The sequence below is a fragment of the Heliangelus exortis genome, chromosome 4 (genome assembly GCF_036169615.1).
Source record: "Heliangelus exortis chromosome 4, bHelExo1.hap1, whole genome shotgun sequence".
NCBI lineage: Eukaryota > Metazoa > Chordata > Aves > Apodiformes > Trochilidae > Heliangelus > Heliangelus exortis.
The window spans coordinates 21,509,790-21,536,395 of NC_092425.1; the positions used below are offsets into that span (position 1 = coordinate 21,509,790).

General features: G+C 42.6%; 1 protein-coding gene across 1 annotated transcript in view; it reads right to left on the reverse strand.

Moving 5' to 3' along the window:
* Nucleotides 1–868: 868 nt before the first annotated feature.
* The window catches only part of ENPP6 (ectonucleotide pyrophosphatase/phosphodiesterase 6), a 31,464-nt gene continuing 5,726 nt past the window's right edge, over nt 869–26,606 (reverse strand). The window contains exons 2-8 of the mRNA XM_071743277.1: nt 21,759–21,938; nt 15,614–15,725; nt 11,432–11,573; nt 10,278–10,457; nt 7,807–7,944; nt 4,672–4,795; nt 869–4,002 (exon numbers count right to left, since the gene is read on the reverse strand). Of these exons, the coding sequence (XP_071599378.1) occupies nt 3,779–4,002; nt 4,672–4,795; nt 7,807–7,944; nt 10,278–10,457; nt 11,432–11,573; nt 15,614–15,725; nt 21,759–21,938 (1,100 nt within the window). The 3' untranslated portion in view covers nt 869–3,778. The remainder of the gene's footprint in view (nt 4,003–4,671; nt 4,796–7,806; nt 7,945–10,277; nt 10,458–11,431; nt 11,574–15,613; nt 15,726–21,758; nt 21,939–26,606) is intronic.

Consider the following 26,606-nt stretch of genomic DNA (forward strand, 5'->3'; position numbering starts at 1 on the left):
GCAGTCTGGGTGAACAACGGGGGTGGCATCCTGAGGGATGCTGGAGGGCTCATCCATCAAGCCCTGCCCAGTTGGGCCATTTCCATGGCTGCCAAGCTCCTTGATAACAATGGTCCAGCTTATTTAGATGGACAATTGCCATTTTTTTGGCACTGCTCTGGGGAGCTGATTGATGCCCATGCTGTCCCCATTCAGGCTATTCAGGCTGTGCCTCAGAACTCTCCGGGTCACAGGACCCATGTTCATGGGACACAGAGTGGGGGGAACATCTCCAGGCAGACCTCAGTGGTGCTGCCAGTGCAAAGGGAGTCTTGCTGTGACTTAAAGGCCATACTGGTCTATCTGTGCTGCTTTCCCAGGCTTGGCTTCTGCTCCATGGTCCCCTCCCTGCCCCTGTGGTCAGTTAGTGTAAGGAAAATGAGATAAATCCCACTGAGGAGGCTTGGAGATTTTCATCAAACAGACTGATCTAATAGAAGTATAACGTTGTTGGTTTGTGGATCTTAAAGTGGGAGAAGGTTCCCTTTATCCTCGAGGCCTTTGGTGTTGGTTTTTGAGGTCTCAGTTGCATTTTCACCACCCCATGCTGGGAAGCAGAGTGTACCCTGAGGGCTCCAGAAAGCCTGAACTGCACTGAACCTTCATCCCAGTGGTGCTGCACCTGACCTCTGTGCAAGTGGCTGATGTGATGGTAACAAGTTGGGCTGGGAGAAGTGGGTCTGCAGAGAGCACCCAAGGCTCACTTCTCTTCTCAGAAGAGCAAAATGGTTTGTCACATCCATTTGCAAGTCTGAGTTATGTGACCCTGGGTGGATGTTCAAAAGGTTAAACATTGAAATACTGGAAAAAAAGGACTGCATATACAAGCTACAGTATCTTGTGTGATGCATTTAATGTCCCTAATTTACATGCTGACAAATTTGCCATTTCTAAACAATGTTATCATTCATCTTTCTGATGATTAATCAGCACAAGCTTCAAACACTGTTTATCACCCTTTGATGCAGCAATCAAACAAGAAAGGCAAGGTGTTACAGAGGTGGTGGTTTTGTTGGTTTTTTTTTCAAAATTCTTACAGTATTTACAAAAAGATTCAGATTTTTTTTCTAACAGCATTCTTAGAATTATTCACTCATTCACAATCAGTCATTGTACAAAAACATCATTCAGAAAAAGGTTTAAAATACACCCACCTCCGTTGCATAGTATACAAAAAAATAGGCTAGAGTGAAGACACTTGATTTTTGAATGAGAATGTGAGCTGATTCAGATGTACAACATTTCTGAGGAAGAAAGATGCACCTCTCACATAATAATCAGCTGTAGTTCTGAAGCTAATGAGTTTCTTGTAGGTCTGCCATCAAATTTCCCTTTTACAGTTCAAGTATCTTTTGAGGTGTATTGCCATAAACACAATGCTGGCATTAAGGTCAAACAAATCACATTGCAAATAAAATATTTATTTGGCAGTATTTGCATGTGGACAATGAAACACGAAGTACTCCCAGGGATGGACATTGGCTTTGTGTGTCACAGCCCAGCCCTGAAACAACGCAGTGGACCTGATCTGTTACCTCCAATTTCTGTCTACATAATTGATAAGCTGAATATACCCTTATAATTTTAGGATCTTTTCTTCTGTAAAATGACCTTAGGTTGTGTTCACTGGAAGAGCTAAAATGGCAGGCTGTGAAGGGCTTAGCAGGCACTGACTGTATCTGTCCTCTTGATTTTCAAATAAAACTTGGTAATCTAGTAATTTGTTAACCTTGGATACTGATAATTTTTTTTTTTTTTTTTTTTTTTTTTTTTTTTTTTTTTGCTTTAAAAATGTGCTCTGGTGAATTCATTGAGCCTGGTCCATTAAAAAGCAACAGGGAACTCTGAACAATAGGTGCTTGTTTTACAGCTACTGCAAATGCTTCAAAAGCACTAAACTTCCTTTTATACTGAACAGTCTAATAACAAAGACTGATTTTCTCCCTTTTTTCCCCCAATTGATTTGAAGGTTCACTTGAGCTTTAAAAACACATTACATAAATCTTTACAGCTATTACAGAAGTCTTTTGTCAGGTTTAATTTGGTGTTTTTTATTTTTTTCCACTGTGTAATCATTCACCCTTAAACTCACTTTACCACACATACCCAGATCGTGCTTGGATCCATAAGAATAATAACTCCTAGAGGTTTATTTTGCATTGGGAGGGACTTAAATCCCTCCAAAGGCAGTTTGTTACTGAAAGCCCCTGGTTTGGAGGTATATCAGAAAAAGTGCTGAGCGCTCCCAAAGGCACTGCCGAAGATCACAGCCTCTTAAAGGGAAAGGACACTTTGCAGGATCAAACCCTTACAGCCCTGATCTAGAAAAACTTATGTCACAGTAGAAATTTAATGATGGATAAAGAACACCTCTCTACTGACCCACCACAACATATATACATACATCCCAGTGTGTAACACCAAGGACTGTGACCAGCAGACAATTTAGCAGTTAAATGAAATGCAGTTTCTGAGCTAACAGACTGTGGTACTGACTTTGCCACCAGCCCTGTGTTGAACATCACCTTAAGGTGGATCCTTGGCTGTGCTGGAGTGAATGAGTAGGGCATAATCAGTTTTTTTTTCAAGGATTTAAAATATCTGTCATTTTGATGTTTTCAGGATTACATCATCCATTTGACTTACCCTGCAGAGGCATTACCTCCAACTACAGCTCCATCCTCTCCTGCTACTTAACTTTGCTGTTTACAATTTTGCTTGGGCTTGATAGCCTGTGGTGAAAATGCTAGCTAAGATTAAAGTAGAGGGTGGGAGACCCATCCTCTCCCTGCTGCAGAATAAAGGGAAATGTGCTGCTCACCAGGCAGAGGTATTGAGAGCAAGAGCTGGTAGAGAAGTAGTTAGTGTTGAAAAACCTTCATAAATGCACTTGGGTAAAAAACAAACTATCAAATCCGAGCAGATTATATTATTTTCACCAGGAAAACTAGAGAGGCTGTTAAATGCCAGGCTTCTTCATCCTATTTTCTCCTGACCTCTGTGTGTCCAGACACCTTTTTAACTTTCTGCCTGTTTTTGAAGCTGAGGATTTCTATTGCTCTCCTGGTTCCCAACCCTCCCCTCCACTGCAGTCTGTGATGAAAGCCTGGCCCCAGAGGCCTCAAGGGCCAAGGTTCACTTCAGGTAAAATGAAGAAGGCAAAGTAGGATGCTCTCACTGCTCTCCTACTGATCCACCCCTGGGTATTACAGTGGCTCAGCAAAGCCGGTGGCTCTCCCAAGCACCTGTTGGTACCTACCAGGCTTGTCGGGGACTGCAAGAAAAAGCTGGGGCTCTGCTGGAGATAAAGGAGTCAACCAGAAAGAGCAGAAATGTTTAGAGGGCTGTCTCTGCCCTTGATCTTCTCAACTCTCAGCTAAAAATGCTGGGATAGGATCTGTTTGATGCTCAGAGATCTCCACATGCATGCACCAGAAAATTTTGTGGATAGCCGGCTGGAATTCTGCTCTCTTTACCAGTGCTGTAAATCCAGGGAAGCAACACCACCTCCTCTGGCTGTGTTCAGAGCAGCACAAAACCTGGCTTCACAAAGCTGGACGGGTCACATTCACCCCTGCTGGAGCACGGTGGAGGAGTGGGGAGCAGCACTCTATTGATGAAGTTGTTATTCAAATGAAGAAATATATTAAAAAAAAAAAAAAAAAAAAAAAAAAAAAAAAAAAAAAAATTAAATAACAGGACGGAGTTTGTGGTGACAGTGACCAACACTGCTGGGGGGTCACAGCAAGGAGACCCTTTGGGCGATGAGGGAGAGCAGAGCCAGGAGCAGGGCAGAGCTGCGGCGCAGGGGAGGCGGTGCCAAGGGGCCGGTGTTCCGGAGCATGCACTCCACCCTGGACCAGGAGCCATTGTTGGGCAGCGCCTGGACTCCCGCCAGGCTGCACATGATGTTGTAAACATCCACAGATCTGATGGGAGGCGCTCGGAAGTTCGATCGGAAATCTGCAGGGCAAAAAGAGGGGTTGGGTCGTATGGTCTGGGGTTCAGCTCCTGACACAGTGGGTGCTGCGGGGCAACATAGCTCAGGAAAAACATTTTAAATTTTTTAATTCATCGTTTTGACTTCTAGTCCAATTTTATCCTAAAAGCTTTAAAAAGACAAATTAATAAATCAGTAAGTACAGGAGCTACTTTACTGCGTATGCTTGGCAGATTTAATAGCTCAAATAATTGTATAACCCATTCTGCTTTGCTTTTGCTCCTGTCTGCAATTGCAGCCTGGTGCTCACCAGTGTTTTCCACTGATGAAGTGGAAATGGGGGCTTTTGTGCCTGCCTGTGGGACAGGTGGGTGAGCTATGCTGCACCTTCCCAAAGAAAGTGCTCTGAGCTACTGAGGCAAAGGAACAGAGTTACTGGGATGGGATGTTAGAGAGGGGATGACCAAATCCCTCTCTGCCCTGCTTCTCTAGCTATAAAATGTAGCTATAAAATGTTTTCCAGCTCTGGAAACCTTGCTGGCATCCAGCCACGGCGAGGAAATCCTGCCATCTATTTGTAATGTTTGAGTGTCACAGGGTGCCACAACAGGGTCCTGACATGCCAGGGCTGCAGGGATGCTGGGGCAGGGCCACAGGGCTGCAAGGGGAGAGGGACACCAGGGACATTGTACCTGGCCCGAATGCAAGGAAGAAGCCTCTCATGTCCATGAGCTCGTTGTCGTAGCCGTGCCACCCGTTCTGCCAGGCCTCCTTCCACCCCGTCCCGTTCTCCCAGAAGGGCAGCTTCTCCCTGCTCTGGGTGACAACAGCAGAGTGCACTTAGTGCCAGCCTGCCAGGCTGTGTGTGACATTCTGTGTGTGACATTCTGTGTGTGACATTCTCCACTGTGTCTCCCTCTGCTGTACCACCCCATCAGGGCCCTGCACCCTCAGCTCAACAGGTGCTTGTCACCATGAGGGGTGACCCCTGGCTGTGCCACCTCAGGGAGCAGCCATCTCCCAGCTGAGCAGCAGGACAACTTTCTGCCTCTCACATATATGAATTTCTGCTGTAAGGATGAAGTATGACAGCCACATGTGACATGTTGAGGTGGTCTCCCCTCATGCTGCATGCCAGCAGCTCTGCTCTCCGACCCCGGTGCCACACACTCCCATGGTTTTGATGCTGTGTTGTGCTGCCCAACATGCCATTGCCACCACAGAAAACACCGTTTTGCTCATTTTGACCACTCAGCCTAAACAACGAAAGTATCATCCCTACTGTGTATTTTCTAATTATTATTTCTTCTCCCTGCTTGTTTGAGTATGAAAGCAATGAGGTGCCTTCCAGGCAACGCAGGCTCAGACCTGAGATGGTCCTCTTTTCCCTGGCATGGATCACTCACAGTTCTGTCTCACTGCTTTATTAAGGGAGAAATTACTGAATTATTAATTTAATAATTTCTTGTCCATGCTTTAGTAACTCATTATCACGTCTTGTTCTTCCTTCCACTGAAGTCATACCTTTAAACTCATTCCTTCCTTAGTCCTGCTCCATATTAACAGCTCTTACCAGACTACCTACAACAGTGGCATTCCCTGGCTCATTTGGGAGCAGTGGTCCCTAGGAGCTGCTCAAAATGCTGGACTAACCCTTTCAGTGAATTTCTCTTGATCCATGCCCCTAGGGGTGGCAGCAGATGTGACACTCCTGATATCCCTGGCAGGGTATCTATGGCAGGAATTTCATTTAGATAAAGAATATAAGCTGGCAGGTCTTTAGAATCCTGGTATTAATTTCTCCAGTAATTACAGAGAAGGAGCTACAGTTCCCTAAAATGAAAGTTGCTCAGACACTAGTAAATACCTATTTGCAGCTAGATGCGCAGGCAAAGGCACAGCCATTGCCAGTATTTTTGCTCCTATTTGGGTCAGGGAACCTATAACTTTCTTTCACAATTTAGACATTAATCTTTCATTCCTGTCTGAAGTATTGCTACTCAAAGATGACTCAAGCAGGAAAGTCTGGGATGGCTGATGATGGACTTCCCTGCATGTGCATGGTTAGAAGCAGCACTTCTTCCTTAAAACCTGGGAAAGTACACTGGGATGTGAGCATGCAGCCCTGAGGACTGATGCTGTTTCATGCTGGAGAGCAGCTGGGGGAAATTCTGCTCAAAGGATGGGGACCACTCACTCATGGAGGGAACGAGGCAATATTAGCAAACCTACTTCAATCCAGGTGAAGATATGTGAAAACCCTCTTTATCCTACTTTAACCAAAGGTTTTGTTCCTGTGCTCCTTTCTGGGAAAAAACCCCAAACATCAATCTTCCACATGGATCCTCTTTCTCTCTCTCTCTCTCACTCACTCAAAAAAACCCCACCAAAAAAACAAAAACCAAAAAATCCCAAACAACTCTGACCCATTTCAACCAGCTTTTAGCCATCCACTACCCAAACAGAGAGTTAAAACACCCCGTGAGCATGCTAGGGAAGAACTGAACATCCTCTCTTCAATGCTTTGGGCAGGATGTATAATAGAAGGCTCAATTATTGCTTTAAAAATATGACAGGAAACTTTCATTTTCATATCCCATTCACAGATAATGAAAATGTACCAAGGAGAAGGAAAATCTGACAGCATTAATGAGAGGACATTCTTGAAAATCAGAAACAATGGGAAGGAATGGGCAGAGAGACAGAAATAATTACCATAGCAGCAGTGTTTGCTGCACTGTTATTAAGGTTTGTCAGAGTTTCAATGTTTTTTGTAAGTGCTTTTTTTTTACAGAGTATGTAAAAATGTTCTCTGTTGAACTTCTGTACAAAGGAGTTCAGTTGTAATTCTAAAAAAATTATTTCAGCAAAAATGTGTCATAATCCTGTTTCACAAGGCTGAATCTTAACTCTGGCTTTTTAGTATTTTTCTTTTAACCCAGACTTGGTGCTCACCCATCTGTACTCAAAAGCAAATATTGTATTTTTAGAAATGCATTTTTTTTCATCTCTAGAAATGTTAATCCTAAAGTCAGGTGGGCTAGGGAGAAATGTGGCAGTGTGGACTGACTTGAGCAAAGCCTGGTACCTCTGAAGGTCATGAAAGTAGCTGCTCAGCTGAGATACAATAAGCTGGGAGGCAAAGTGATCCAATCATAGTGCTGGGGCACCATAAAAAAATGAATTCTTTGATTAATGACAATGTATGGCGTTGGGCAAATCACTTAGTAGTCTTCCTCAATTTACCCACTTCTAAGATATGTAAGTTGTCTCACCCTCTGAGCTGTGGTGGGGTGCATTGGATGTCACAGAAAGTTAGGGGTTGAAAGGAACCTTGAAAGATCGATGTGAAATGTGGCGATGCTCAGCAGGCATACAAATACAGAACAATAATACTAATAACAATGATAGTACTACTGATAATTTCATAGTAATAAAATAAGTTGGTATGAAAAATCTCTTCACGTGCAAGGCTACTCAATCCTGTGCTAAACCAGCCCTCAGGTTTGCAGTGTGTGTGCTGGGTACCCCTGAGGAGTAAATCCCCAGTCTGACCCTTTTGAGACTGAAGGGCTTAGGACAAACAGGGTATTTTTAGGACTGAGTCTGGTGGGTGGGAAGCCAGGCAGAAGGAAACTTTGCCTACCTGCAGCAGAGCTGCCATGCCTTTAGGCTCTCCTAAGAACACAGAAATATTTGACATTAGCACTCTATGATGTAACATTTGACTTTAAGTCAATGCCCAGCATAGAACTGTACATTTTTCTTCTTGTTTTCTATTGCACCTTCTCACATTCATGTCTAAATATTTTGCTTCTATATGTTACCTCTACTATGAACCATCCTTTCTCGGCCACAAGAGTTAAAGGAGATACAAATTTTCCTTTTTTGTAGAAAAACCTGTTTGGAATATCCTGTATGTTATAAACATCCATGTGTTCCACAGCTTTCAATTTTTGATAGATCTGCAAAGAAAACAAATGTTAGGACACCATATGGCTGCAAAGAGCATTCACACACCTATGGGTACACGGAAACATTTAAATTTGTAAAATTTAATTTGTAAAATGGCTAATCCTGTTCAATGTCTGATCACCAGCACATTCAGATTTTGGTGGTCCAAAGATGACGAATGTGCAAAATCTGCTCATATGGTTTAGGATATTCTGAAAATTCGATCATAAACACATAGGAATGTATTAGTAAATGCATTATATATTCTTATAATACATGCACTCACAAATGTGTGCGTGTAAGGGTATCAACCTACACAGTCAGACCAGCAGAAACCAAATCATCATGGGAGATGGTAAGCTCTGAGTGGTAAAGGATGTTCACAGTGGGAGCATGGACTGGGTACAGATGCAGAAAAGGGAAATTGCCTTTGGCCTCTGCCACCAGTTCCCTCTTTGTGCTGTGCTCTTGAATGAACAGTTAATGCCACCTCACCTAAGTTTCTTCCACTTAATATGTCATTCCTATGAAAGGGATTGATAGTGCTTAGTTATCTGCTTCATAAGGATGTTGTGAGAATAATCAGCCAATGCCTGCATCTCTGAAGCCCCACAACGGTTGTACAAGTGGTTTATTAATATTAATCATACCATCTGGAATATAATCACACAAATGTGGTGAAAACCCAAAATATTCAGAAAGTTATTTTAAATGCCTGAAGAAGATGTTCATATGCCACAGATAAGATGGTTATTGGAGACCCCGGAGCTTATATCACTCTTTTGCTTAAATATAAATAATCTTCAGAAATAAATAGCAAAGAATGCAACAAGAATGAAAGGTCCCCCTCCAGCAAAAAGTCCCTCTTAAATGTGTGTGGGGTGTGTATACCTGAGCAAGAGATTTATTGATATGCAGCCACCATGAGGAGGGCACAAGGGTGTGATGGCAGGATTCTGCCCGACCTTCCCACCATGACCTGGACTAGAGACTGTTCCCAGTGCTTCAAAATGGGACAACTCTTACATGTGGTACCACTGTGTTATTATACAACCTGATTTCTACACCTGTATATTTAAAAGTAATTAAGAATACAGAAATCTGGCTATTGGAAAACAGAAAACCAACTTTGTTTTGCTTAAAAAAGCAGCACTCCAGTGAGTCCTAAAAACAAATTAAAAAAGAAAATAAAACCATGGTGTGAGACATTGTGTTTTATCCTTCTTAGGGGTATTAGACTGTATAAATAGAAAGACATGTGGGCCTAAGAGCTTCATCAGATGAAAGCCCAGGTCTATGTGAAGTCACAACTTATACTTGCCCTTGTTTGAAGGTCTGGACTACAAAAATGGGGATCTCTGAGTTAAGGCCAAGGAGAGCTTATCTATAATGCTGTGATCCCCTGCAGGAACTCTGAGTGATGGGCTTGTGCATGCCTCTAAGACAGAGTTCAGTTCTTGCACTAATTTGAAATGTTCACAATATCACAGCTGTACAATTCCCAGAGAGCCTGTTTGGGTGTAAAAATCAGCAAATATCCTCTTACCAAAAATTGCCCATGCTACAATATACTGGAACTGGCTAAAATACAATATAAAAAATGAAACTGCTCACCTGGAGTATGGACTGCCAGTTTTGTACATCCACTCATCTATATTCTGAGGACAGCAATAATGACTTCTCAAGCATTGGTTTCTGGTTATAATGTACTTGTCTATTAGTTACAGATGCTGCATTTTCATTTGTTTTAAGTGGTTTCCATATCTTTTTCTGTATTGTTTTAATTTGTCACTCAAAATCCTGCAGTTCTAGCCCTGGGCTTTTATGGTTGATGCAATCCAACATGCTTATTCATCAAAATTCTTCAAAGGAGAATAGGGTAAGAATTTTTTTTATATACTTTTGGTTTAATTAAGTTAATTCCTCAAATTCTATTGGAGTTAGACAGAATATGAATGCCTGACCTCCTCCAGATCATTTGATAATCCCAGCTACAGCATCAATAAATTGACATATATATATATGTATATATATGAATCCTAAAAATGAATTTTAAGCTAGAATCTTCTAGCTCTTTATCAGAAGCACATAGTGGTGGGGTTTGAAAGCAGGTTTCTGTGCCAAAGAACAGTGAAAGATCATACTTTTAAATTTGTGAGTTCCCTTCAGAAACCAGCATCATAGTGTCACCAAATCCATGTCTGGCTCCTATTGAGAACTTCAGGTTGATTTTTACACACATCTCTGAGAGTGGAATTTGGGTGTTAGAAGCAAACATAAAACAGCATTGTCACATGCCCCAAGAAACTACAAAACCAAATAAATATAAATTAGCTGTACTTACCTCTGCATGCTTCTCTGGAGCTGGCCAGAGGCTCACAACAGGGCCTCGGTCCTTCATTTGTATGGTATCACTCATATTGATGTACTTCTTCAGCTCAATCACTTTGTCTGCCCAAGAGATGTCTGTCATCCCATGGTCGGAGAAGAGGAGGACATTGAGGTCGTGCTGCAGGCCCTTGTTCTGCCAAGTGAGTGCAGGACACGACTGTCACAGCTGTCACAGCTGGCTCAGGCTTTCACCCCCCTGCCACTGACTGAGCAGAGCTTGCCCAGAAGGAGCACGGCCACAAATGCCCCGCAGTGGCACCACCAGCACCTGCAGTGGTGGATGTCCACTTGCTACCCTGCAAGAGGCTAAGAGGTTAACACCAAGGAGAGGTTTGCCAAAATAAATCCACTCCCCTGCTAAATAATCAGATGCTACAACCCAATTGTCCCAGTTGGTCTTAGATGGGATTTTATCCCACTGTTCTTCATTTGTAGGCCAAAACAACTGGGAAAGAACAACTTTGACATGGTACCATCTGTGGCAAGAGTGTTTCCTTCTCCCAAAAACAGTCACTTAGCCTTAGAACTTTTATTATTTAGTGAAATTAGAAACACGTTTTCCTTTCTTCACTTGAAATACATTAAAAACACTAAGGTGCATTTATCATTGTCAAAAAATTAAGAGAATTGACATTTACCCAAAAGGTTGGCACCCTCTTTTTCTCACTGCAAAATCATTTAGAAAATGTTTTTTTAAAACAAAGTTTAAAGTACAGAGTTCCGAGTAGTGCCATAAAAACTGCTATAAAAGTTAATTGTCTGATTCCACAAATCTTAGGAAGCAAGTGGTTTTGATTCATTAGTCTACTATAAATCCCAGATGGCAACATAAGTTATAAACCAAGCAACATATATAGCGGTTTATGGCTTCCCAAGGCTATTGGTCTAATAATCCATTAGGAGGATTATAACGCTGTTGACGAAAATAAAAACCAGAAGAAGGGTGCCTTGATTTCCAGGTGATCCCTGCAGCCTCTGTTTCTCAGGAAACGAAAGTTTACAGCCAACACCTCCAATTAACAGACACTAAATAGGCTCTCAGCAGAGAGCAGTTGGAAAAGCCTTTTCCAAATGCACCCAGCAGCTGGGTTTTCAGACACCACTCACCTTGATGAGTGTGATCATGTTGCTCAAGGCTCTGTCCACCTCCCTCAGAGCTCTCCTCCGTTGCTGGGAGGAAGGGCCGTAGTGGTGGCCTTCCACGTCGATGCGCTCGTAGTACACGGCGGCCATCTGGGCACTGCCATTGCTGGGGTGGGAGGAGACAAAGGAATGAAAGGGCAATGCATGGGGAGACCTCCTGGCTCCTGCCATCGTTGTCCTCACTGGCACATAGAGCCACCAAACCCCATTTACTGCTTCCAGCCCATGTTTTCCTGCCTCCCGTTCGTATAAATGGGCTTGTTATTAGTGCCCAGGTCTGAGTTTGCTTGAGACTCCCATCAGAGATGCCAGGTAGAGACTGCCATGTAGAAGCACCAGCTCTCCTATCAGCCCACTATTACCTCTTCAAATAAGGAAGGCAGCTTTTCCTCTAATGACCAAGAAAGACCCAGAGGAAATACTAATTTCTGTGCTCAATGCCCTTATTAAAAGGATTGTGGGAAGTACCAGTTCAGTGTACTTTAATTAAAGTTTGGCACTTGTGGCTTTCTCCTGTGTGAGGTCCTCCAAACCACCAAGGTCAGTTTAGGACAGGCTCTTCCATGGCCTTGCAAAATCCTGGGGGGTATGAATTCAGGTGAGATTTTAGACATAGTGCTTAATTAATTAATTAAGCGCTGATCTGCTTATTTATATTTTCACGACCACTTTACAGTTTACTGTAAAGCTCCCTGAGAGCAGTCATATGGATAAAATCACAAACCTATGCTCATGAACTTTAAACCTGGTCTTTTCTATTGTACTTGATATATGACAGGGTGTGCCATCCATCATACGTGCCCTCATCCAGATGAAGATCACTCCAAAAAGACTCTGTGTGGTGTCCTGACAGGTCTCTGAATAAAGCCACCTGAGTAGTCTGGTGTAATGAGTGAGACAGAAGAGGAAAAATCAGAGGTGAGGGACTGACTGAATAAATTATGGGCTGTTATTTGCATTTGTAAGCTTGCTGAAGGCCTCAGAGGAGCAGTCCTGCAGGAAGCTGAACTTCTCTGCTTTGGTGGGAATGTCTCCACTGCAGTCCCTGCAGAACACATGTTCTTTCTCACCCTTCATGATGTAAAACCATTCAAATGAAGCAGCCCTTCCTCTCCCCAGTTTAATTTTAACCATTACTTTCCATCTATATTAGGCACAAATTAATTTCTAAAATGTTACATGCACACTCACTGAACCTACTGAAGTGGTTTTCGTCTGCTGCAATGCCTGGATTAATTACCCACTTAGGCTACTTTGTGTCTTCTCACCTGTAACTAAGTGATCATTTTGATCATGATAAAAGCTAAGAAAGAGATTTACTTCATAAAACAAGTTGTCTTATTTAGGCTGTGGTGACATTTCTCAGCGAGGGCTTAGTGCTGTAAGGATAAATGTTCAGCTTTGCATCTGACTGCAGTGGTACAAGCCCCAGTTACATGGGATGCTGAGGGGTTCATCAGATGGGGTACAGCACATCTAGAACCTGTAAAGCTGAGTTTGACTTTGTTTTCACTTTTTGCCTGTATCCCTAGGAAAAGTAGGCATCTCTGATCTGTCTTTCTAAGTGTGTTAGCCCTGCCTTCCCTCATCACCAGTAACTTTCAAAAGAAATGGCTAAGGAAAGCTTGCTGAAGAAAGCTGGAGGATATGGATGGCATTACCAAACAAGGTTTTGTACTCTACCAACAAACTTTGCAAGTACCATGCAAACTTTGTGACACCTATTTGGGAAGGTAGGTAGATTACAACAGTTACATAAGGGAGGCTTTAGTTTTACTTGCCAAAAATGAGTGCTTGACATAGTTTTGAATATTTTGGCCTAAACAATGGTCTCAAGGCATTAGTTTGAAGAGACTGCAGAACAGTCCTGAAGGATGGTTTCCTCTGGTTGCAGGAGGAGTAGCTCCCTGATGAGTTAGGTACTCATGCCCAAGCAGAGGGCATTGATAAAATGACCCTTTGCCCTGGCAAACGTAAGATGGATCAGGACATTCCCATGCCCAAACTGAAGTTAACCCTCAGCCACCATGACACAATGCAGGGTTTATTCTCTCTACACAGATGTCCCTGTAAGGTTGGCTCATGATGGGAGGGTAGCTGCAGTTCATTACCCACTAATATCTGCCATTAGGGTAGCTGAGCAAGGCACTACTCCAGGCACAGACTGCCCTTGCCACAGGCTGTCTTCCCACATAAAGGCAGCACCAGCCTCAGCCTGCTAGGCTTCTCCAATTAGCTGGGGTGTGGAAAGAAAACATGCTGGATTTGCCAGACTTTGAACAGCACCGAGAGTCAGAAGCAGCATCAAGAGACAGGAGCTCTTGCAAAAAAAAAGGAGATTAAATGCAATAAAATGCAGCTTGACTCTTGTAGTCAGAGATGCTAACTCCTGCTAAATGCATACACCTATAATAAAAGCATTTTAGACCTTTTCCTTCTTACAGACTGTCCCAGCAGCACTGAGGTTTGTTTGCTAAATTTTAAAGGACTAAACAAAGAGGAAAAATGATGGGGAAAATGATTGAGAGAAAGGGTAAGGAAAACTTATCTGTTTTTTTCTCTGTTCATTCACTACCCTTCTTTCTTAAGGTAAATCCCTACAGTATTTACACCCACAACTGATTTTATCAACAATTGTTCCTTTGTCCTCATTCCTGCCTTGCTGCAGACAGGGCACTTAGTTTAAATGAAAGGAACCCAAGCAGAAATCCAGGTGGGGATGATGTGTAAATGGACACTGGTGATGGGATCTGCTGCAGCTCCAGCATGATCTGTAGGATTTGGCTCTTTAGAAGGCTGCAGCTGGTGCTTACAGCAGACATCATGGTTTCAGGGATTTGCTCTTTTTTTGAAATTGCCAGCTTTCACCTCTTAAAAGCTGTTCCACCAACTCTTGGGTCCCTGCTCTCTTCTTTTCCACCAAAGGCAGCAGCAAGCAGCAGCTTCACCCTTGAGACTCAGGGTGAATCAGCTACTGAAACTTTTTCAGTGGGTTCCAGGGACCCCAAAGGGCAGCTTGAAGGGCAGCTTGTGCCTCACTTTTAATCATGTTCACAAGTACAAAGCTGCAACCCATCCTGAGCAGCCTTAGGCACCCTGCTTCATAGAACCAGACAGGGAGGTTGAAGTTTCCACCAGAAGTCTGATCTGGTGTTCGTATTCAGATGTTCATTCCCTTCTCTATTCACTGAATTAAAAGAGTTCAAGAAGCTCCAGAAAGCCTCCTGTGAGCTAAATAATTTCAGGTTTCATGTGTTCAGAGGCAACTTCTCTGTAAGCGCTGTGCTATGAACAGAACTCTGATATCTGAGCATCTGTGCAGCAGTACCCAGTGTGCAACTGAAGGTATGGCATTTCACAAACAGCAAATTTAAAGTGCATCCTAGGATAAATTATGGAATCAACAAGGTTTTAAAAGAGGAAGCTTAAATATAATTAAGGTAAAGCATTGGCTCCGCATGTGGTGGTGGTGCAGTCTTCCTGATTTTACAAGGTATGTAGAATTGTTCCTTCTCAACATTTGGGTGAGAGATGATGGAACTTGAAAGCTGGGAACTTGAAAAATGCACATTTTTCCTAGGAGCTGAGAGATATATTCCCATCATTCCCATCAGTTGGACTAGATGACTTGTAGGTCCCTTCCAAGTGAACTATTCTATTCTACTGTATTCTAATGCTCTTAGAATTGTGCTCTATTTGCACAAAAATAATGCCTGCTCCAAAATCCTTGTGACTTAGATGTTCTAAAGTGTAGAAGCCAAATCATTGGTCTTGTAAACAAGTGACTGAAGCTGAATTTCAGAATTTCCAAATTCTGAGGAGCTCTCTTTACATCCAAGTACTTGAAAGTCTGTTCTTGTAGTGAACAGATACAGACAGTTCATCAAGTTGTTTGAAACAACAAATTAAAAACAGCATGTCAGGATGTCTCCTCTGTTGTAACCTACACGTGAAAAGAGGAGCATATTTTCCCTCCAGTCTTAACATAAAGGTCGATACCTGCAATGGTCATCTTTCTGTGGCATTATCAGAAACCAGCCTCAGCCTCCATCTGCCTACCTGGGGGCCAGTCTTGAAAATCTCCCTACAGCAAAGCTGGCAGTAAACCCAAATACTTGAGAGAGGAAACCCAAACCAGTGACGTACCCCAAAGACTCGAGAGCATCATTGATGGCATCCGCAAAGTTTTTGTCTGTAGGGACACTGAAGTATTCCCGGCAATAACTTGGTCTGACTCCAAGGATTTCGACCTCGCAACCTAGGAACAAAAAATGTGGTAAACTCTGCTGTTCCACCCTCATCACAGACCCCACACGATGGGGTCCAAGTTCAGGTTTGTACATTCCCTGTGACACTACTTACCTTACACCTCCCTGGCAGGAAACCACGTGGTGGGGAAGGGAAAAATGGGGAGAGCTTGGTTTGCTGAGTGCTTGTAGCAAACTGTACATTGGAATCTTTTATTTCCTTTTCTCAAAGGAAGGTCTCTGCATGGCCTTCCCATGACAAAACTCTTGATTCCCTTGTGGCACATGGTTTCCACCTAAATCTCTGGATTGTTTTCATTTTAACTCCTGTGGCCACATAGCCTCATTTCCAGGCTTCCGATATAACAGATTTAAATATTGTTCCCTGAAAGTTCAGCAAATACTTTCTACTTACACACACCGTATCTTACATCGTAATATCCTTTAAAAACCATATTTTATTATGTGATACTGGCACTCTGCTATTAACTGTTTCCCAGGAGGTCTTACTAAAACAGTATAAACCAATTAGTTCTCTTGGTAAGTTGCAGCCTTCCTTGCAAAATACAATCTGTTTTGTGGCTCAGAAATTTATGGCAACAAATTCTACAGGAGAACATGACCCTGTATATGCACAAACATGTTTTTGTGGGGCTTTTTGCCCTTTTGCTCTCTGCTTACGATGCTGCTAAATAACACTATTTTTTTTTTTTTCAAATTCCTTTCAGAAATGCTGGATTCATGCAAATTATCTTTTGAGAACCCTCATAGCAGTCAGGCATTTTTTTGTGTATTCCTGAGGCACAAGAAAAAAAAAACAAAAGAAAAACCAGAGCTATTTTGCAAAATGGCCTCTGAATACTCAATACAGATGGGTCAAAAAAACCCCCAACCCTCAGCCATACCCTGTATCTGCAGATGTTTGGGTTACTTTGCTTCATCCTTTGGGATGAAAGGAATAGGCTTTAAGAACTGTCATAAATTGACTTGTTGCTTGGGAGGGAAAAAGATTGCACAGGCAGTGTGTGTACAAGAGAGCACTAGAGCAAGCAGAGCTACTTTCAGGGATGATTTATACTGGTTTTCTTGCTGTGACACATGGTAAAGAGAATTTGTCAGCATCTTGCATCTCAGCCCATGTGAGCAGCACTGAGGTGCAATACTGGGGACACAGGGAAAAGCACTCCACTTCCAGGATAAGCTGGCTAAGAGACTTCTAGTTGTGAGTTCTCAGGAGTTCCATGAAAGGTTACAAAAACTTAAATATTTAAGTTTAGGAAATCTTAAAAAATCTTCACTGATTTCCAGAAAGCCAGATAAGTCAGGTGGAGGTCACCTTTCCAAAAAGTTAAAGAGCTTTAGCACAGATGACAGATCCAGTCTCTTCACCCAGCAGTCTGCCTATCCAAGTGATGGTGCTCACTTCTTGTTCTTTCCTGGTTGCCCTAAACTTATATGACTTAATCCTCCCCTTTCTGCAGGGAGATACTTTACAGTTTATCTCTCTACCACAAAAATAATCTGCAACCTGGATGAACAGCCTGCAGATTACTTGACAAGAACTGACTCTCCATTCCTTCCCACAGTAAAACTTCTCTACACTTGTACGCAGCACCTTCAAGAAATTGCTTTGTGCAAGAGACAGGTCCCAGCTGCTACCCAACCAAATCACCAAAAAAAATTTATTCCATGGATGACTTGAAGTCACCTCCAAGAAGCACCCTGGGGGGTCTTTTGTACAGTGTCCTGGGTTCTACTAGCAGCAAAATATGGGTTTTCAGCTACTTCAGATGCTACAGATGATGCAGTAGTCCTCTGTGGGCTTTGCTTGTATTTCAAGACTGAACTGGAACTTCAGAGCCAATTTCATCTCTGAAACTTGAGTCTTGGAAAAGATTGGCTCCAAAGCCAGGCAAGATGTTAAGGACTCATCTGGAAATGCTTTGAAAATGCATATTTGAGTTTCGATGGGTGATTGCTCATAGCTGATGACTAATATGATGATTTAGCCTCTTTTTTTCCCGTCATATACTGACATCAGATTATCATTTTCTCGGATACCAGTCCTCAGAATTACTCACAACATAATTAGAACTGGAAGCATTGATGTCTTGGGGACTTGGGATATTTTAGTTGCTCAGATATCTGCTATTTCTAGATTGTCACGTAACATAAGAGACTACAGAGGCAGCAACAATTAGAAATAATTTTGGCCACTAAATATTGGTCTTCAAGCGTGCAGTTCATTGGCAGTAACACTGAAAATTCAGGCTGCTTAGATACCAAATCTTCCTTTTTCTTTTAAAATTATTTTAATTAAATTTTTTTAGCCTCTTTGATTAACAGAACTTAAAATAATTTTTTGATGATAAGACTTGTTGCAATTCCAAAATACTGGCCATGAAGACCCTTTAATATTTAAATTTCATTTTGGTAGAGGCCAGGATATATGGTAAATTTTCTCATTTAAATATTGCGTGGAAGGAAATTTAAAAGTATTTGGAGCTAGACAAAGGGAATTTCACATTTTTCTTGGTTAAACAAAAAATAGATGATTCATATTTACTAAGATGTAACGTTAGATACCTTTCTGATTAGTTCTGTATATGCTAAACCTTTATTTAAAAACCCGAATTACTGGAGCAGAAATAAAGACTTCTTTCACAGTGATATGTAGGCTCTTCTTTATCTATCTGACGTGGAGACCTGTACCTCTGCCAGCTTTAAATTATGTTTCTAAACATGGATTTAACAGTCAGACACTTAAAGTCATAACAGAAGGTTTTGAAAACTTTCCAGATTACCTCCATGGTCTGGTAAATGTTGTGTTTAAATGGTGAAAGGCTGGGTTTAGAATCTTTTTTTACCCCTTCCTCTCACTGCAGTGTTGACAAAAGATGTCCCTGCACTTCATCTTGAAGCAGTTGCATAAGCTGCTGAAAAATGAAGGATTTTGAAGGTCTGGGATGACATCACTCACTGGGCTGAGTGATACAAAGCTTAGACTTTGGTGGTACCATTGGGACACTCCTGCACTTTTCTGGACCTTCTCCATCCACTGAGGTGGCAGTGCCTCAGACAGGCAGCCCAGGGGTGAGGCTGTGCATTGCACCCCATGTTCAGTTGTTGTGTTTCACTTAACAAACACTCAGAGGATACGTGACTTTTTTGTCAGGAACTCCTTGAAGGGCAGAAACTGCCTAGTAAATGCCATGGAGAAAGAAAAAATGTGCCTACAAGCCACATGCTTACATTTTGGCACAGGCAGGAGCTGGGCTCCCCACTGTGGTGCTATTTTGGCTCCTCAGCTTCTAGAGGCAGGAGAGCTCAGATGTATTCTGCCCACGAGCTGTCTTTGCTGTGTTTATGCTGGGTTCACAGATAAAGCTGTGATGGATGAATGTTTGCATCCAACAGCCCTCCTGCTCTGCATCGCTGGGGTCTGGATTTTCTTCCTTTAAGCACTGAATATACACGAGAGAGGAATATAGGGAAGAATATGAAGCAGAAGATTCTGGGTTCAGACTTTGCAAAGCTTGGAACTGGCTCTGAGGTGCAATTGCAGAAGTGTAACTTAATCCTGGGAATCACCTCACCAGCATTTGTAGCATTGCTGCTAGGTTTGATCAGTCTCATTTGTCCTCACCGCTGGCTAGAAAGAAAATAGCATCTTCCAGAAGAAAGTGTGATGAATTTGGCTGTACATTGCTGTTCCTGTTAACAGTTTCCCAAACTTTTCCTATTTGGATCTTTATCAGCTATGCAAGATTCATTACTGAGCAGCAGTATATCCTCAGGCTGGAAAGTTAATCACCAATAGCAGATCATACTCAGTTTAAATGACTGTGGGACTTTCACTCACCCTCATTATTAAAATCTTGTATTTTCTTTGATTTTGTTTCTCATCACTCCCCAGTCAAATATCTTATAAAGTATTAAAGCTTTAAAATAATAAATCTAGAAGAAAATCCTTACTATAGAATAAGAAAGTAGTTCCAAAAAAAAAAAACATATGGAGAAAATGTAATAAATAAATACCATTTCATTGGGAGTGACTTCTGTTCAGTCCAACTGCACCTGGACTCCCACCATGGCCTAATTGCCCTGTGCTTTAGTTCAATAGCTCCAACGTTTGACTCTGCCTCGTGCCCTGTGCCTGGCCCTGTATGGCAAATGTGTCCTTTGAGATCATGAACAGCCTTAAAAATAAGCATGTGCTTAAGCATTTGCTGAGCCAAGCCCCTAAAGATTTTGCCAAAGGCCATCAGTCACAAATAAATAATTACTGACAGAGAGATAGACGTGTAACAGTCACACCTCACATACCAGATCCAGGCAAAATCTCAGAATACAGCAGGGCACAGATTCCCCCTCTGTGTCATAAGAAATTCAGTGCACAGACTTGGCAGCACAAGCACTGGGAAGAGGGAGGCTCTGCAGTTCTTTGCAGTTTTCCACTGAAAACTGTAAATAAGTGTGAAGGGTATACCCATGGATACAGGAATAGACACACACACATCTCAGGAGTCTTCTCCTGGGGAGACACTGCTCAAAGGGCAACAGGAAAGAGCTAGATAAAGTCCAAAGGCATTTAACAGAAAGTGATCCTGTTCTTCTGGATTTCAGCAGCCCTCTGTAGACTGTTACATCTATTCAGTACGTAATTATACCTAATCAGTGGTATTACATTAGCAGTTAAAAATGACTAGTCTATAGAAATTGGTCTTTTTGTAAACCTTTAGAAGAATTCCTACATTCTGGTATAATTTGTACTACTATTACTACTATTTGTGTTGCTGTTAGGTCATTTGGATGATCTCCAATAAGAAGCAGCTTTTTTTTGTTTGTTTGAGGGTTGATCCAAACTTTTATACCTAGGCTGCAATTCTAGTCCCTTAGACCATCTTTGAATCAAAGCAATATTGTCACCCTCAGATCTTTTCGCTCTTCAGCACTGTAGAAACACTCCGGGTGTTTTCTCAATGTCTTTCATCTTGGTTCACTCTTTCTTCCCTTTCCTGAGAACTGTGGCCTTTTTTCTGGGATGTTATTAGCCACATTGCATGGAAAGAGTGTGACCAGGCCCACGTGTGCTGGGATGCAGAAGACGAGCTGGTAGGGAGCCCGTGGCATCAGTCAGCTGGGGCTGCCCTACCCCATGGCACTGGCTGTGCCCAGTGCAGCTCTTCTAACGTGTGGTCCCCTAGCCTGCCCTTGCACAGGTGAGGATAAATGCATCCTGGAAAGGTAGCAAAGTTAAAAGGTTAAAAAACTTGGGAAGCTGGGCACTTTGCAAACAATTCGGTCTGGCTGCACAACTGGAACACTTATTTTTTTGTGTGGGTGTCTAAATGTACAGCTGAAGGGTACACTCCTATTTGTTAAGAAAGTTTTGTTATTATATAGCTGGCCCAAACCAGGACAATACCCCTAATAATTTCAGCGGTTCAGTACCCAAGGAGTAAGTCCCTCCAAATGAATGGATCAGACTCAGAACAGCTGGGACCTCAGCTGACTTAATGATGAAAGACAAGAATGTTCACTCCAGCTCAGCAAAAGATGCTTTGCCTTCAGCTGGATTTTGCTGTCTCTGCAGAGTAGATTATTTTCAGCTCTCAGCTACTAATTTCCAGGTTAAAACCAAGCAAGCACTGGGGGGGAATGGTTACTGTTTAACTTTGATCAGTGGCACAGTCTACAGTGTGGCTCCATGAACCATTCATACATGGAACAACCATTCAGCACAGCAGAAGCTACAGATGGGCAAGAAGAACAAGCAGTTGGTGGAAAAGGGAATGGACTGCAAACCAGCAACCCCCTTGAAGGTAGTATTTGGTGGCAAGTGACCTCCAGTGACAAGTCAGTCTATTACTTTTCAGCATATGCAGATTGCCATGGCCTAGGACAAGAGAATTCCTTTCTGTAAGTTGTTAGAAAGTATTCTGAAGTCTTGTCTGTATTTCTGCATATCAAAGAACCATTGGACAGCATACTTAGATGTAAAGATGCATCATTAAGATGGTAGCAATTTTTGACATACTAACCTGGCCAGTAGTACATGGAAACGTTCTTTTTTTCTTTCATCATTGTGACCCACAAAGGCTCTGATCCATTCCACCAGAGAGGCAGCAGACTATCTTTATTCACACCGATATCAAAAGATACATTTGTCTTTTGGTCCCACATGTAGTTTCCAGTCATCTGATGGACCTCACAGTGTCGACCTTCAGGGATGAAGAGAGCACAATCAGATTGGTGTTCTCCAGCAGAAGGATGGCACCAGCATCACCACTGCTGCCACCAGCTCATCCAGCAAATCACCTGCATAACTCAGATTTAACTCATGGACCTCTTACCTTGCAACTGCTCATATGATCTTGACTGTCACCTTTTATTGAGGTCCTCCAGGTAGCAGTCTGTATCACCCAATTCAGCCACCTAAAAGTTAGCAGCTGGAGCTCAGGTCAGCCACCTGTGCTCCCTTCATACCCAATGGAGATGCAGAAGCACCTCTAGAAAACAATTCATGCCATCCTAAGATAGCCATCTAAGGTATCTTGGGAGGAGTTACCCTTTGGAGGTACATATTGCTCTTTATTGATTATAAAGAAAGATCACATCATTAGCTTAGCTTGAGACAGACAACGCTTAGACAGCTGAAGCCAGAAGAAATAAATCCTGCAACCTGTGGCTTCCTCAACATGTTTGGTGATTGCACAGCTGAGTGTGAGGATGAGAACTGAAATAACCTTGGTATGCTTGCTTTGAAAAGGCATTATTTTGAGCAAAGGACTCTGTGTACTTTGGGTACAGGTGACCTTGAAATGGATTTTGAACTCTCCTTCCTTACTACAAAGTATTTCAATTATGCAAAGCATCTCCTCCTCCCCAGTAAAGAAAAGCAGGCCTGATTTTTGTGGCAGTCACCATTTGCCATATTAAACCAAAAAGGTTTACTGTAAGAAAACTGGTGGATTGGATGGGAAGTAATCTGTCCTCCTTAGGCTGCTAAGTGCTTTCTTCTCTATAAAAAGAGAAGAGAAGAGCTAGAAGGAATTCTCTGGAGTGCATCAAAACCACAGCCTCTCTACTTAGAGGACAATCTCATTTCTTCAGCTTCTTGAAGTCCACATAGTTCTGAGCAGGTACCAACCTGCAAAACCTCAGCCAGGCAGGTGCCAGCCTGAGAAACCTGCAGGTGGGTGCTGAAGATGTTAGCTCACATATATCTGGTGTAGAGTGTAGTCTTCATACAGGAAAAATGAGCTCCAGCTGCTGCTGCTGTGAGCTCCCTATAGGCTTTCAGGTCTGCTGTCAGTTTGCCAACCTCTTTAAGGAACAGAACAGAGAGTGTTCTTTGTAGTCTGGTTGGGAATCATAATTAATTGTGTGTGCTAATATAGAAGACAATATTCTGACCACCACATCAGTAAAGTTCATCCTTCCATGGAAACCACCTCTCTTTTTTATGTTGAAATAGAGGCCTAGAAGACTATCAGGCATCCATTTTCATTGCAGACATTTCTGGTTCACAGGGCCAGAAGGGAGCATCAGATGCGCAGACAGACAAAAAAGACACAACCTGGAGCCATTCACATCTGCTTGCCTGAAGCCTGTGTCCCAGAAAGATCCTGGACCTCCTTTGAAAACATCAATACCCAACCAATCAATCTCTTCCTTGGGTTGCTCATCCCAATATTTATCACCAGTAAACACGGTTCAGAAAGAATGCCTGGTCTCTAATTTTATTTTTGACCTTTGTTAATCTTCAACCATGGCTATTCTTTGCCTTGCTCACTAGATTAAGAAGCCCTGCAATATCTGGCATTTCTTCACCTCAAAGGAACTCATGTGCAGAATTAAGGTTGCTTCTCAAATGTCTTTTGAGTCACCTGTACAACCCCATCTCTTTACATCCCCTGTTGTAAGTTATCTTCTCCATCCTGAGAAAATGACCTTTGGTGATCTCCTTTTTAATTATTATAATAGCAACATGCTAGTAAGACAGTCACTAGAACACACTGATTTTTTTTTTTTTTACAGCTTTCCTCTGTAATCAAACATTAAGAGTTACAAAAGTTGAAACAGAGCAAAAAGCAATGTCAGCATACAGATGTTGTTACTTAAATTCGCTGCGATTGTAGCAGAAAGCACCCCTTCCTCCAGCAACAGAGGAAAACAAAGAGGGTACAGTTCCCAGGAATATGATAACTCCTGTATCATTCTGGAAGACAGCCAGCAAAAGCATTGCAAGTCTGCATGCTCCAGCTTACTTGGACACTACACTTCTTACAGCATTGGCTTTGTCTAAAGCACATTCCCACGTCTCCAGGCACTTTTGTCAGCATTCAAATGAGTCTACGCCAAACAAAGATGAAATTAAAAAAACAATAGCACAGTGATGCTGAGCACTGTGCCCTCTATATTGACTGTATGTGAGATCTGGAAACCAGAGTATGCACCATTCATAGCATTTGCTACAGAAATGACCTTTCTTTAGTGGCCTTTCACTGACCACTGGCTCTAGGGACTGCATGTAGGATCAACAGTAGGCACTATATATAACACAGGGACCACCTGCATCTAAATCTACTAGATATAATGCTCTTCTGAGACACTCAGTGATTTTTTTTTTTATGATTGGCAGAATGTGGCAGATGTACAATGCTTCATACCTTGTGCATTGGGCAACAAAACAGAAGAAAGCTGTCTGCACTGCACAAATCAGATTTCTCAGAAAACTCGTGGTGTGTGTATTACCCAATGCAGCAAATGCACCATAATCTGTACCCACCTGATGCTGGCCACAGTACATACATTTAGCTAAGAATACTCTACTATGTAATACTGTACCCATGCCTTGCTGCTACAGTGAGACCTTCCCATGTCCCAACATGATGTCCCCAGTCCCTGGGAAGTGACAAGAGCCAGGAGGGCAGATACAAGCTTAGGTTGCTGAGGGGCTACAGAGGCTGGAGAAGAGTTAAATTCTTCCATGCTTGTGCACATGTAAGCCAAAGGGACACACGCAGTCCCCTTTCCCCCTTCCCCACAATGTCTTTCCTTTGCTATTTCCTTGCTTGAAGAGTCACCTAAATAATGATCCAGACCTGCTCAGCTTCTCAGACCACTTCCCTGGAGACCTGCTGGATGACTTGCCTGCTCACACTGCCTGCCATGAAGAGGAAGAGAGCAGGACTTTCAAGTCACCAGCACCATATTCCTGCTCTGGAGCAGGAGTTGTGGTGTTGCTGTCTCTAGGGACTGACCCCAGCCTCCTGAGAGCAAAGCATCCTGAAGGGCCCAGCTCTGCCTACTCCAATATGTGTCCTGCCCTGCTCCTTCCCTGCTGAGTCTCATCTGCTCTGCTTTGAAAAGAGACACCGCAGGGAAAAATTAAAATCCATGTGCTAAACCTTAACTGACCTGGAGAAGGCCAGAGCTCATGCAAAGCCATGGCAGGGCAATGGATAGAGGAGCTGCAGTCAGGGCAAAGTGGCCCTGCCATCTGCAGCCCCCCAGGCATAAACATTACCTGCATGGACAATTTATGTTCCCAGAAGAGCTTGCTGGCAAAGATTTTCCACTTTTATATGGCCTCCAATACCAGATAGATCCAAATAAAAAACACCTTAACCTATGTCAGGTGAGACTTTACAATCCAAGTAGCATAACATCAAAAGGTATAGAAAAATCCCTGCTATTGTTTTTCTTGAAAGGGATTCATCTTTCATACTGGGACCAGGGCTGGGGGTGCACAAAAATTTCATCCAAAGGGTCCACCTTAGGCTTTGGGCACTTGCTTGTGAGGGAAGGCAGGTCTCATAGCCCTTGGGGAGCAAATGTTCCAAGGTGTTGGTTGGTCTGAACCGAGCAGCAGCAGGGACCATGCTGGGACCCCTGCCCCCAGCTGGGTAGAGCTGGAGGGCACTGCAGCTCCAAGCACTGTAGAGGGCCTGAACAAAACTACGTGCAAAGTTGCTGCCTGCACCATTAGGGAGAGTACAGGCCTCTGGAAGTCTGTGGTTCACAAGCTGTGACTTCAGCTCTGGATAAAGAAATACCTTGATACTTGAATGTCCACTTGCTGCTGCTAATGGCAGGTATGCTATTTGTGATCCCTGAGGTTGGTACTAGTAAGAAGGATAAAAAAAACTCTCTGCTTCAATTTGTAGCATATGAATTTGTGTTAGAGAAAACTTTCTGTTCTCCACTTTGAAAGTGTTTCCGTTTTTTTAACTGGTAGGAAGCAAACACAGATTTTACAACATTTTGTGTACGTGTGAAAGAGAAAAATCTTGGCACTTGGCACTGCAGCCTTTCTGCAGGCAGTAAGTAAACAAAATGAGATGAAGAATGTGAAAATGAAAAACCCTCACAGTTCCCACTCTCGTCTCTAGCCTATCCTTGCTAGAATAGTACCCTTCCCCTGACAGCTAATAGCACTACCACAGAAGAATTTGTGCTCTTTTGCTTTCCAACACAGTTTTAGAAATGCAAAGCTAATGAATCTAAGAATAAGAAGAAACTATTGAATTAAAAACTGAATGACATAAACAGAATCATTAAAATCTTTGCTGCTGCTGCTGGCCTCTGTGGTGGTTAAAAAGAGAAGCAAAAAGAAGAAAAAAACCATTGTCACCCATCATGCACCCATCATTGTGTCCTTCTGGCTTTTTCTCATCTTGGACAGTGAAGTTGAGATAGTTTCAGTGCAGGTGTACTGATAATGAATTTCCCTGTCATTCTCCTATTCCTCCATTTTTTATGCCTCAAACAAAATGCAGGTATTGTTTGTGTAGTTTAAAAATTGCTTAATTGCTAAACAGAATCTATCATCTTCCTTTCCTGGACCAGGCTGGTGTATGGCTACTGTTAACAGGGCAGCAGAG